The sequence below is a fragment of the Ovis canadensis genome, chromosome 23, assembly GCF_042477335.2.
Source record: "Ovis canadensis isolate MfBH-ARS-UI-01 breed Bighorn chromosome 23, ARS-UI_OviCan_v2, whole genome shotgun sequence".
Lineage (NCBI taxonomy): Eukaryota > Metazoa > Chordata > Mammalia > Artiodactyla > Bovidae > Ovis > Ovis canadensis.
In genome coordinates, this window is record NC_091267.1 from 60,009,403 (window position 1) to 60,022,906 (window position 13,504).

The 13,504-nt window shown below is 47.6% G+C and overlaps 1 protein-coding gene across 2 annotated transcripts in view; it reads right to left on the minus strand.

Annotated features, from left to right (window-relative positions):
• The window catches only part of LOXHD1 (lipoxygenase homology PLAT domains 1), a 197,177-nt gene that overhangs the window by 181,412 nt on the left and 2,261 nt on the right, over positions 1-13,504 (minus strand). For both annotated transcript variants that reach the window (XM_069568464.1, XM_069568462.1), the window contains exons 2-3: positions 8,605-8,719; positions 1,484-1,564 (exon numbers count right to left, since the gene is read on the minus strand). In XM_069568464.1, coding sequence (XP_069424565.1) covers positions 1,484-1,564; positions 8,605-8,719 — 196 coding nt within the window. The remainder of the gene's footprint in view (positions 1-1,483; positions 1,565-8,604; positions 8,720-13,504) is intronic.

The following is a 13,504-nucleotide window of genomic DNA, read 5'->3' on the forward strand; positions in this document are numbered from 1 at the left end:
TCAGTCACTAAATTGTGTCTGACTCTTTGCAACCCCATGTACGGTAGCCTGCCAGGTTCCCCTGTCCATGGGACTCTCCAGGCAAGAATATTGGACTGGGTTGCCATGCCCTCCTCCAGGGGATCTACCCGACCCAGGGATCGAACCTGTGTCTCCCGTGTCTCCTACATTGGCAGGTGGGTTCTTTACCACTAGTGCCACCTGGAAAGCCCCTAACACATGATATACACATAATGCATGCCTCTGTCTGGCATGGAGCCCAGCACACAGTAGGACTTCAGCTTAAGGGTTGCCTTTCCCACACACTGACACTCTCTTCCCAGCCTTCCCCCGTAAGAGCCCCTTTCCTGCTCGTAACCCCCTTCTCCTGACACAACCAGTGCCAGAGCCTATTATACATCCCTTATTTTCCCAGTAAAAAGAGTTCACAGCCCTATATTTCCCAGTGGGAAGAAGAAAAACAAGGAGTGATTAGAGGCAGCATTTCACTCTTGTCCAAGCCCTCTAGTCTGGGTACAGTCAGACCATAGGCGCTCTTGACATGTTGACAGATGGGCATGAACTTGATTGGGGATGGGTAGCAGGTGGAGGTGGAAAAGGCAATGGCAACCCACTCCAGTACTCTTGCATGGAAAATCCCATGGACGGAGGAGCCTGGTGGGCTACAGTTCATGGGGTCTCGAAGAGTCAGACACAACTGAGCGACTTCACTTTCACTTTTCACTTTCCTGCATTGGAAAAGGCAATGGCAACCCACTCCAGTGTTCTTGCCTGGAGAATCCCAGGGACGGGGGAGCCTGGTGGGCTGCCGTCTATGGGGTCACACAGAGTCAAACACAACTGAAGCTACTTAGCAGCAGCAGCAGCACCAGTAGGTGGAGGGGGCAAAAAGGGACAACTGAAGCTCTTGCTCAGCAACCAGGCTGGCAGACTTATCCCTCCCCACACAGTCACAAAAATTCCCCCAGAGAACAAAGTCAGGGGAGATCCCTGTCAAAAGGCTCCCTGCAATATGTCCTGGCATTGCTAACACTCACTGGGTGCTTACTGTGTGCCAGTTATTGTTCTAAACACTGACTCTTGAGTCCTCACTAACCCTAAAGGTGCCCTAGGAGCTGGGCACCATTATTATAGATGAGGAAACTGAAGCTTGGAGAGGAAATCTCCCTGAAGTTCCACAGATGGTAAATGGCAGGGCAGAAATTTGAACCAAGGCAATCTGGATGCAGAGTCTGCTAACCACTGTGCTAGGATTTCTCAGAGCTTATTTCCCCCAAGTGTGTGAAAAATTGTCTCAAGTTGTCATAACCCAAAGAAGTGAACCTCTAATGGGCAAGCTTACAGCACCATGACTCAGGGTGGGAGGGGAAGATGACTCAGATGACACCAGGAAAGCAGTCAACACCCAAGTGTCAATAATGAAAGCAGTTCCTATTCTACTTGCCTTCATCTCACCCCTCCCTGTCAGAGGCCAAACTCTCACCTGACTTTGTAGATGAGGCCCACATTGTTGGTTCTTACTCGGAACACATCAACGTTGGCTTTCTCAAAGGCAGATTCACTCCTGCAATGGTGTGCACAGTTAACACAGATCAGCACTTGGCTCGGAGGCCCAGGAGGAGAGCCAAGGGCTGGCAAATCCTAATTCCTCCACCGTCCCACTCCAGGAAGTGCTACTGGCAGTCAATTCCATTCTGAGGTTCCTTTCTGACATGGTTTGGAGAGGTGGAAGGCAAGGATGGTTAGTATTTATTCCTCACTTTCACACCCAGGTTCTCATGGGATCTTTGCTGCGTGTCAGTAAGGCAAGGATGGTGAACAACATTAGCTCCATTTTACAACAAGTAAATTGCTAGCTGGTAATAGAGCTGGGAACCTGGCTCTCCAGAGTCATGATCCAAACATCTGTGGTTGCTCTGGGTTGGGAGAGTGGAGGAGGAAGGAAGGTGTGATAATGCCGTGGTGCTCTTGGATCTGCAGGCCTCCTGGTCTTTCTTCCCCACCTGCCTTGCTCTTGCTGAGAGTTTCAAAGGCAGCCCCAAGTGGATGCAAACCTTGGGTGGTGGTCCATGGTCCTGCCATTCCAACAAGAAAGGAAACACTCAACCCAAACCAGCAATCAGGGAAGTGGGGGCAGTGAGGGAATGCATATTTGGCATCCCACAAATAGTGCAAACAGAAGCAAGTACACCTGAGATATTTCTCAATGAGGTGCCCAAACAAGTCCAGACTTGGGAGCATCCTAGCATCCATCAGCTTAGATACGGGAAGGCTGGAGAACAGAGTCCTCCAGGAGTGGAAGCCGGAATCTCACGTGGACATCTGCTCTGTCTTCTATGTGGGCCAGGACCCCCTCTGCTTGAGTCCAGGCCTACTCGCAGCTCTTCCTGCCCCATGGTGAAGGCCTTGCAGGACTGAGAGCTGTGGACCTCCCTCAGTGCTCCCAGCCAGGGCTCTTGGCAGCGGCACACAGCCCACGGGAAATGAAAAATAAAGAAGACATGCCTTTTTGTTGGCCATCACCTGTTTCAAGATAAAAATGGAGGTGAAGGGCCTTCTTCCCAAGGCAACAAGGCTCAGACCAAAGGCTTTTAAGATTCTAGAGACATAGAAGCTGTGGTTCTGCACACAGACCCAATTGGCAAACAGTCTGGTCTGGGGAGGAACCTCCTTACAGTGGGCATACTGTGAGACACGGGGCCCAGGGCCCTCCTAAAGCAGTGCAAAGCTCACAAAATCAGGTGAAAATGTACACCGAGTTCACCTTGTCAGGGAGAAGAGCCCAAAGGGTGTACTGTGGGTGCAGGACTGGAGGAGGAGAGAGAGGTGGGAACTTTTGGGTTGTGCTGGAGTGAAATGGTTCGCCCCCAGGCTGGCAGCTTGAACCTGTTAGAATCTCACCTCCAAGGGTGAATAGCAACATCACCCACATTCTGTGAACATTGATTCTGGGCAACAGGACTGTGTGAATGAAAAACAAGGAAATAAGAGGTATTTTCTGTTTCAGTATATGAGACAAGGAAATTGATTTTTTGAATAGACAGGAGTCTCTACATCATATAAATATCCCATGAAACAGCCACCCTGGGAAGCTATATGATGGAATATTAGGTAGCCATCAAAAATTCTATTGTGAAAAATATTTAATGAAACAGAAACAGGTTTATGAAATGGGCATAGAAGGAAGAACAGGTGAAAAATAGAATGTACGAACAGAATAACCAATACATAAGGAACACCAAGTTAATTTAAAAACATCCCCCCAAGTTAATTTAACTAGGGGAGGATTTATCCAAAAAACATTGGATAATAAGACTGTTATGAAGTGTTGGTTACTTATTCTCATCTGTGTTTTTTTCAGTTTCCTGAAGGGAGCACGTCTTGTTTTCACAACTATGGAAAAAGCACAGTCCCTATTTTAGCAGCCCCATTCCATCCAGCACACAGCTGCCCATGGTAAATTCTTTGGAGTGAATTTCAAGATCGCTGAGTGTCATCTGCTAAGGGTACATGGAATTTGGGGAACAACCAGTGTCATTAGTAGGGGAAGAGGAAGACGATTCGGAAAGAAAGCAGCTGGCTTTCCGGGGTGCTTCTCACAAGTGTTCCGGCTCCAGCAGCTGCATCCAGCACAGAGAGCTCCGCGTCTTCAGAAAGGGCCTGTGCTTACAACCAGGTGGAAGGTGGATTCGTACTTTCCAGTGTGTTTGTACTTTTCCATGCTGCTTTTCATACAGCCGCTCAAAAGACAAAATTTAAAAACCGAGATAGAAGAAGGGAAACAAGGAGAGAAAGATCTGCCAGGGTGGGCAGAGGGCGCACTCCTCGCTGTCTCTGGACCACACTGGAGCATCCAGGGCATGGCAGGATGTGAGGCATCACCCACAGTGTTTACAGAACGGAGACTAGCATCCTGGCAGACAAGAGCAAGGCCTTCTGGGGAAGTCCCTGGCTGTTCAGCAGTTGGGACTCTGCACTTCCACTGCAAGGGGGGCCTGGATTCAATCCCTGGTTAGGGAACTAAGATTTCGCAAGCCACATAGTGCAGCCAAGGAGAAAAAAAAAAAGAGCAAGGCCTTCTGTATTGCCAGGGTCTCTGTTCAGAGGAGGGGAAACAGAGGACTGTAGAGACGGCTTACATGGACTCCCTCCTCTCAGGGAGGGGCCAGGACAATCCCAGATGAGCCCCAGCCCCAACCCACTCGGGGTCAGACTCCAAATCCTCCACTTCCAGTAAGTCAGAAATCTGACTGAAGGTAAAGTGGCAACAGCAAAAGACAGAGGGTCCCTGGTCAAAGGAAACATCACAAACAATAGCGACCTCTTCACATTTCCTTGTGGGAGATGGCATGTTCTCCACGGTTGCTGGTCAATCCTCAAATAAAGCCCAACACAGCCCCCCACCTGCGCCTGCTGTTCTGCAGGGAACCCACCCTTTCCATGTGTGCACAGGGCATTTTAGCTAACTGCCGGGCAGGCTAAGATGCCAGGATTCTCCCACACTCTCGGGTGGTGAATTCTTAACAAGAGAACCGTGTTCCAGAAGATACATGAGATTTCCATCCTTTTGCCACATCCTGAACATGGGACCCGTGCTGGGGGGTGGTCCTGGGTCACAGAGAATGGGACTTCCTCTGGGATCCAAAGCTGCCATCACTTTACTAGTGTGGAGGGCAGGGCAGAAGTCAGCTAGTAGGGGAATGGAAGCGAGCGTGTCACACTCTTGGCTGACTCAGAGAGGGTCTGATGTGTGCAGAGGAATTTAGACCCCAGATCATGAGGGTGAGAACAATTAGCGCATTAACATCGGGCAGCAAGGTTCTTCTTGCCGCAGAAATTACTTTCTACTGGAGATGAAAAAAATCCTGATAAGCCACAGGATGGTAGAAGGTAAGGCCTGGGGCAGAAGAGAAAAGCCGCAGGAAAGAGCAGAATTGAGGAGAGAGAGAAGAGGATGAGGGAGAAGCAGGCGAGGTGAGGGATGTGGCCAGAGGCTGCAGAGAAAGGGTTCAAGGAGAAATTCCAGGAAGGGTGGTGGCTTAATTTTAAAACTGGGGGGAGGGTCTATCTAACATTCTGTTTTAAGTTGTTTATGTTGCCTCCATGTGAACTCTCGTGCCTCGAGCTATCAGTGAAGTCTGATGCACCCCAAGATGCCTTATGAAGTGAAGTGACGTGAAAGCGGCTCAGTCGTGTCCGACTCTTTGTGACCCCATGGACTATACAGTCCATGGAATTCTCCAGGCCAGAATACTGGAGTGGGTAGCCTTTCCCTTCTCCAGGGGATCTTCCTGACCCAGGAATTGAACCGGGGTCTCCTGCACTGCAGGCAGATTCTTAACCAACAGAGCTATCAGGGAAGCCTTGCACTTTGTCTGTATGTGGGCATGTATACATGACTGCACGTATGTGTGTGTGCTTGTGGGTGTAAAACAAGGACAAAGAGCTCAGTTCCAGGTGTCAAGTGGGTGTGGAGGTGGGTTTGGGGTGAGACAGTGTGGAGAGGAGAGAACAGCACTAGATACTGGGAGGAGCGAGTTTTGAGACCAGCAGGCATTCTGATCCAGACCCCAGGGATGGTGGAGGGTGACAGCTGAGCCGAGCGGGACTTAGCTGCATCTAAACCTCTCAGAGCTTGTGACCTCTGCAGCCACCTGCATCTGGGTCACATGGCAACCTGGACTTCCGCAGAAAGCAATGCTCCCACCCGGACTTGAGCTCTCCATCTTGAATCAGAAGGGTTTCAGATGGTGAGGATTGTATCTTTGCAATTTTCTTTGTAGACAGGTTTTCAGGTCTTACAAACTCTGAAAGCAGCCTTGCAAAGCAGCCAGGCTCTAGTCTCCTACTTCCCCGTTTATCCTGCTCACTATGGTCAGATTCGTCCTTCTTGGCTGCAGAGTAATTCAAATCTCCACTAACTGACTTTCAAGCAAGGTCTTCTCCCGTCTAGTCCTCCCCTGCCTTTCCTAGCTCCTTCCTCTCTGCCCCTCCATGCAGCCCCCACTGGCCTGCAGTGCCCCTTGTGGCCTCCATACTTCTGCAAGCTGTCCCCCCTCATCTAAAGTACCCTCTTTCTGATCCTTTCTTATCAGAGTCCTTTTCACCCCTTGAGGTCCAGATTACATGTCCTTCCCTGTAAAGTCCTAATCTAGCCACACTGACACCAAATCACTGAGGGAGCTTTCTTTGCAAAGAACTGCGATAAATGCTGGAGGTACAAGGCAGATCTCCCATCATCCTCTGGTTCCAGATAGCGTCCCTCTAGGCGTCACCTCTCTAGTCTCTCCAAGGACAAACAGCTGATGTTGCAAAATGTGCCTGTATATCAGAAACCACCCACTTCCCATGAGCTCCTGAAGAACCCTCTGCCCCAGCCAGATTGGGGTCTTGGTCTAATCTCTGCCCCCCAATGCGCAGCCTGAGGCAGAACACAGACATAGGAGAGCCCCCCACCAGCAGACCCACAGAGCAGTGGGGGGACGTTGACTCCTGTGTGCAGGGCTACCCCAGAAAAGCTGGCTGCCTTCCTGCAGTTTCAGCACTGCCTGGTGCCCTGCCGGCTTGGTGCTGCCGGAGACCCTCTCCCATGATGCAGTCTGTCTTCCCCATTGAGAAGGAAGGCTGGAACTCAGATTCCCAGGGAGAGGGGACCCAGCGATGAACCTTCACACAGGGCTCTAAAAGCTGACTCCAGGGACCTTCCTGAGAGGGCATTTTGACAAAGGGAAAAGCTGAGAGGGGCGAGTCTAAGGATACAGAAGCATGAGAGGAGGAAAGATGGTGAGGAACCACCACAAAAGGGGGCTGATTCTCTTTGTTTAGAAAAATACAGGCTGGGGACTCTAGAAGCCAAGCTAGCCCACTCCCCAAGGTCCAGCAGCTTCTCCCTAGAGGGCTGCGCTCCAGGAGGACACATGGCAAAAAGGATGGAATTTTCATGTATTCTCTTTACCGTGCCCACAGCACTGGAGCAAAGGGCTTCCACAAGCGAGCCACTCAGCAGGGTAAGCAGTACAAGGAGGCGGGTACCCTGTTCTGCGGAAATGGACAAAATAAGATGTTATGCCTGCCTCAACACAGTCGCATTTACACCCAGGTCAGCCTTCAGGGCAAACATGGTCTGCTGGAAGAGCAGAGGCTGCTTCCCTCCTCCCCCGACACCACGCAGGGGCACACAGGGTTACTACACACGGTAACGCTAGAGTGGAATCATGGAGTTCCAGAGATGGCCAGGGCCATCTCCTTTCCCCTCTAGACCCCGGATTTCCCAAGAGCAGGTTGGAATAGATTTAGTAATTTTCACATCTTCCTTGGCTATAGAATCCTTGGAGCAAATAGAATCTGACTGAGAAACTCAGTAGATAAGACAACGTGTTCCCTGGTTGGTCTGCTAAGTACAGAGTCTATGGGTCTCCTGGCCCATGGACCCCACCCTTCTATCTCTTCTCCCACAACATCTGAAGGTGTGGAGCCACGAAGCCCAGAGATCACACCCTGGAGCCCCAGGAGAACTACGAGGGGAGATTCCTGCACACCCTCCAGGGCCATGGGATAATGTACTCAAGGGAACATCTGCATCAGGACCCTGGGGTTTGAGGACCAGCTTTACCATCAAAAGCTCCATGATCCAGAGCTGCTCACCTCTCTCCTCTAGACCCCAGATTTCCCAAGAGCAGGTTGGAATAGATTTAGTGATTTTCACATCTTCTTTGGCTATAGAATCCTTGGAGCAAATAGAATCTGACTGAGAAACTCAGTAGACAAGACAAGTATAAGCCAAGCTGCTCCAAAGAAAGGGAGGATAGGGTATTGGGAGCCCCAAACCAGCTCACCAATACCCTGCTCCACTTAGCACAGGGTGAAAACCAGTTGCCCAGGTAAGGCCCCGGCCAGCTCTGGAATTCCATGATTCCACTCTAGCGTTACCATGTGTAGAAACCCTGTGTGCCCCTGCGTGGTGTCGGGGGAGGAGGGAAGCAGCCTCTGCTCTCAGTGGGCCACAGTGACATGGAGGACACAGGCACACTCACGCACACACACACACACATTTATACAAACACACGCACTGACTTGAGTGTGCGTTAGTGGGCAAGTAGGTTTGGTATGATATTGGTCCTGGGTGAGACATAGGTGCAGAGCATTTAAGATCATGCACGGCCTTCATGCATGATCTACGTGCATGACCGTCTCTTCTCTTCCAAAAAGTCCTATGAGTTTGGTAAAAGGTGATTATCACTTCCGGATGACATATGAGGAAGTCAAGGCTTTGGGTGCAAAGATATTTGGCCAATGTTTTATGGCAACTAAATGGTAAAGCTGGGCCTACACCTTGTTTCTTGCTTGAGTATTTATTCTCCCACATCAAAGGACAGCTGATATGAATACTTGGAATTCTGAGATCCAAAGTAAGCATGACTATACACACAAAAATCAACAGAGAAGCTTCACTGATTGAGACCTGGCTGGCACATGGCCTGTCATTAGCAAGGCCCACACCACTTCATATACCTGTGGACACATATGTCTTCCCTCATGGGCTCCAGGACTGCATAAACCCTCAGTTCCAGCCCAGGACCCCACCAAGTCTGAGTCAGTACTCACTTGCTGGTGAGATGGAGCTTGGGAGAGAGCCCATTCTCTCCAAAAATGGTGATGAAGACATTGGCGTCTGTTCCTGCACCACGAACGTCCCCTGTGGCTGTGACCACCTCGTACACTGGAGGAGGAAAGGAGAAGTTGGAGGCAGGCTCAGAAGAGAACCTTGAATCCTACGTGGGCTCGGAGAAGCCCTGGCTCCCTCTAAATCCACCAGGGATACCCAGCACAGAAGACTCTTGGAATGCTTGCTGCAACCCCCAAGACTCTAAGCCAGGATGAGACCCACATCAAGTCCTGCCATGAGACCACAGTCTCCCACTTAATGCTGCTTGCTCATTTTACAGGTGAGGAACCTGCAGGCAAAGGGACAAGCTCAGGTCACACACTGCTGCTGCTGCTGCTGCTGCTAAGTCGCTTCACTCGTGTTCGACTCTGTGTAACCCCATAGATGGCAGCCCACCAGGCTCCCCCGTCCCTGGGATTCTCCAGGCAAGAACACTGGAGTGGGTTGCCATTTCCTTCTCCAATGCAGGAAAGTGAAAAGTGAAAGTGAAGTCACTCAGTTGTGTCCGACTCTGTGCGACCCCATGGACTGCAGCCCACCAGGCTCCTCTGTCCATGGGAGTTTCCAGGCAAGAGCCCTGGAGTGGGGTGCCATTGCCTCCTCTGCAGGTCACATAATGATAACGCCAGAGCCCAGCCCCAGGCTCCCAAAGCCCATCTGTGATCTTTCCAGGACAGTACATGGATGCCCTCCTAGCCAAGATCTTCAGAGCCTGCCCCTGGTTCTCACCTCCCTCTTTACCCTCTACACAAGGCTGCCTCACAGTCCTTACTTCCTGTGGCATTGCCTGGGCATTGCCATGGAGATCTCAGGATAACCCATCCTAGGGATGGGGGAAGCAGAATTGCCAGTGAGTCCCTTTAGGCAGAGGCACTGATGTCTCCTCTCTTTGTGCCCTTGAAGCTTGTTCTCTTTGCTGTTGATGTGGTTCCTTTTGATGCCCCTTGTTCTGATGAAAGTCCCCATGAGGAGGAGAAAGGAAGCAGTCCATTTGTGTGACTCCCTGTCTCTTCTGATAACCAAGGCCTTCACTCTTCACCGTCTACACCACAGGGATTTCTGATCTACAAACGGCTCCTGGACCCCTCCCCGGGATAACTCCAGGACCCGAAGTGCTGCGCGTATGGTTTGCACTTATGTAAGGATGTTTTCAAACTGAGTCAATAGGAAAATGAGGAGCGCAGTGGAAATTCTAGAAACACACCACATGAGAGAAAAAATAAAGGCCTCTAGCTGCCTGGTTTAGAGAAAGGAGCACAGCCCAAAATAAATAAATAAACAAATAAAAATTTTTAAAACATAAAAAATTAAGCCATCATGAAGATGAAAAGGCAAGCCATAGACTAGAAGGTATTTGGAATTCACACACAGGCATACCACCATAATACTTTGTTTTTATCATAATTTGCTTTATTGTGCTTTACAGATATTTTGTTTCTTACAGATGGAAGGTTTGTGGCAACCCTGTGTCAAGCAAGTCTGTTGGCACCTGGCACCATTTTTCCAACAGGATTTACTCACTCTTGTCTCTGCGTCACATTTTGGTAATTCTCAAAATATTTCAAATGTTTTTCATTATTATTATATTTGTTATGATAATCTATGATCAGCAATCTCTGATGTTACTATTGCAAAAAGATTATGACTTGCCAAAGACTCAGATGATGGCTAGCAATTTTTTTAGCAAAAGATATTTCTAAACTAAGGTATTGCACTTTTTATAGATGTAACAGACTATATATTGGGAAACGTAACTTATAGGCACTGGGAAACGTAACTTATAGGCACTGGGAAACCAAAAACTTGGTGTGACTTGTTTTATTGTGATATTTGCTTCATTGCTGGGCTCTGAAATCAAATCCACAATCTCTCTGAAGTCTACCTGTAGCCAACAAAGAACAGAAGTTCAGAAAATGTAAAGAATTACACAAATTAATAAGAAAAAGAAAGACCACAAGATTGTTCTAATGGGCAACAATTTGTTTTAAAAGTAAACATACACTTACCATAAGACCCAGAAATTCAACTTTTAGATATTTCCCCAAGAGAAATAAGAACATGGCCATACAAAGACCTGCACACAAACGTTCACAGCAACTATCTGCATAATAAGCCTACTCTAGAAACAATCGAAATGCATCCAGAAGTGAATGGATTTTTTAAGATGTGACAGTGGAATCCTCCTCTGTGATGGTGATAAAAAGGAGTGAACAACTGACTTATGCAGTGTCCATGGGTCTCAAGCACATACCACTGAGCGAAAGGAATCAGACAAAAGTTACCACACAATAAGTAATGCCAGTTATGTGAACTCTAATCTGTTCTAACAGAAAGCAGATCTCGGTTGTCTAGGGTTGACGTCAGGGGGAATTGCCCGGGAAGGGTCACATGGAACTTTGGCGGAATAATTTAAATACCCTGTGTATGAATGTTGCAAGAGGTTACAGGGATGAATACATTTGTCAATATGCATCAAACAGCACACATAAGGTAGATTCGTTTTATTGTTAATTATGTCTCAATAAAGTTGAAAAATGGACAAAATACTTAAATAAGCATGTCATGAATGAAGATATCCAAATGGAAAAAAGACTCAACATCATTATGCATAAGGGAAATGCAAATTAAAATACAATGAGACACTACCATATATGCACCAGAATGCCTACAATTAAAAGGATGGACAAATACTCAGTATTTTCCAGAATGTGGAGCCATTGGCACTCTCATACATTACTGCTGGTGGTGGTGGTTTAGTCACTAAGTCGTGTCCAACTCTTGCAACCCCATGGACTGGAGCCCGCCAGGCTCCTCTGTCCATGGGACTTTCCAGGCAAGAATACTGGAGTGGGCTGCCATTTCAGCACATCTTCCTGACCCAGAAATCAAAACTGGGTCTATTGCATTGCAGGCAGTCTCCTGCATTGCAAGCGATCTCCTGCATTGCAAGCGATTCTTTACCGCTAGGCCACCAGGGAAGCCCCATACATTGCTGCTGAGTGTAAATTGGTACAAGCCCTGGTAACTAAACATAAGCCCGCTTTATGACTCAGTGATTCTACTTCCAGTTATAAATCCAAGAGAAATGAGTGCATGTGTTCATCTGAAGATATGTACAAGATCTGTAGCATCTTTATCCATAATAACTAAAATGACGCCAAAGTCCATCAACAATAGAATGGCTAAACAAAGGGTGATATATCTATAAAATGCAATAATACACAAATAATAAAAATGAACAAACTATGTAAAAGTCACAACATAGGTAAATCTCTTGGATATAATGTTGAGTGAAAGAGAAGCTAGACACACAAAAATGTGCTATATAATTCAATTTATATGAAGTTCAAGAGCAAAAAACAAAAGTATAGTGATAAAATTAGGAGGGCTATTACCTCTGAGAAGGAGAGTGAAGGAACTTTCTGGAGGTTAGAAATGTTCTATGTCCCGTTCTCAATGGTGGTTACACAAGCATGCACGTTTGTAAAAATTCAACATGCTGTACTTTTATGAGTTTTGTGCTATATATATACAATATATATATAATATTCTATGTGTGTTTGTGCATGCTCAGCCATGTCCAACTCTTTGTGACCCGAGGGACTATAGCTTCCCAGACTCCTCAGTCTATGGGATTTTCCAGGTAAAGAATACTGGAGTGGGTTGCCATTTCCTTCTCTAGGGAATCTTCCAGACTTAAGGATTGAACCCATGTCTCCTGAGGCTCCTGCATTGGCAAACAGATTCTTTACCATTGACACTGAGCCATCTGGGAAGCCCATATGTATGTGTGTGTTTCCTCAATTTAAAAATTTTAATTTAAAAGTTTTTCAAACAGCTGAAGAACTGTCTTAGAGAGGACAAATATCTCATGGAAAACACAAAATTCTGTTTGGTCCAGAGGGTCCCAAACAGTAAAATCCCCTGAGCAGCACAAAGAAGAACTGTCAGCAGCAACAAGGCTTCTCCTAGCAGAGAGCATGACAAATGGAAGGTGCTCAATAAGTAATCACACAGATGAAAGAATGGAAAGACAATTAATGAATGAAACAATCAATGAAATGGATGTGGACTGTGAAATAAATTGACCAATAAGTAATCTCAATTCTACCATCACTGCCTCTATGATTTCAAACACATTTCTTTCTGAGCTTCATTTTCCTCATCGCTGAAGTAGAGATTTCTTCTCTGAAGGATGATTATAAGGATTGAACCAAATAAAACAGTCTTCAACTTTCATAGTCATTGACCCAGCCTATTTCCACTTCTGGGAATTTATCTTACAGATACTCCCTCTGTTGGATGAAAGATATGCATTCCATAAGTGATAAAGTGTTACCATCATCCCATCACCATCATCAGCACCATCATCATCTCTGTTGTTGTCATCAACGACATCAGCATCGTCTTCAACATGACTGTCATCATTTTCATTAACAACATCCCCAAGAAGGCCGCCTTGGGAAATTGTATTCCCATAGACACTGGGCAACCCCTGTCTGAGACACAGGAGAGAAAAAGGGCCCCAGGGCTGGAAGCTTGGGCAAGACAGCCTCTGAGGTCTCTTTGAAACCCGGATTCCAGAGGAGTCACTCTCTTGTCCTCATGGGCCCTATGTAGGTCAGGAGGTAGACCAATGCACCAGGCTCAGCCTGTACCCTCAGAGCATCAAGAGAACTGCTCACCTTCCTCTGGCTGTTGGTGAACTCCATTGTGGCCTGGAGGTGACCAGAGGAACAGAGAAGGAAACCTAGGCCTTTCTCCTTATTCTTCTTCCCCATCACACTCAGCAAGATTCTCCACGTAATGGAAGAACCCAGTGCTCAAAGGGCATAGGTG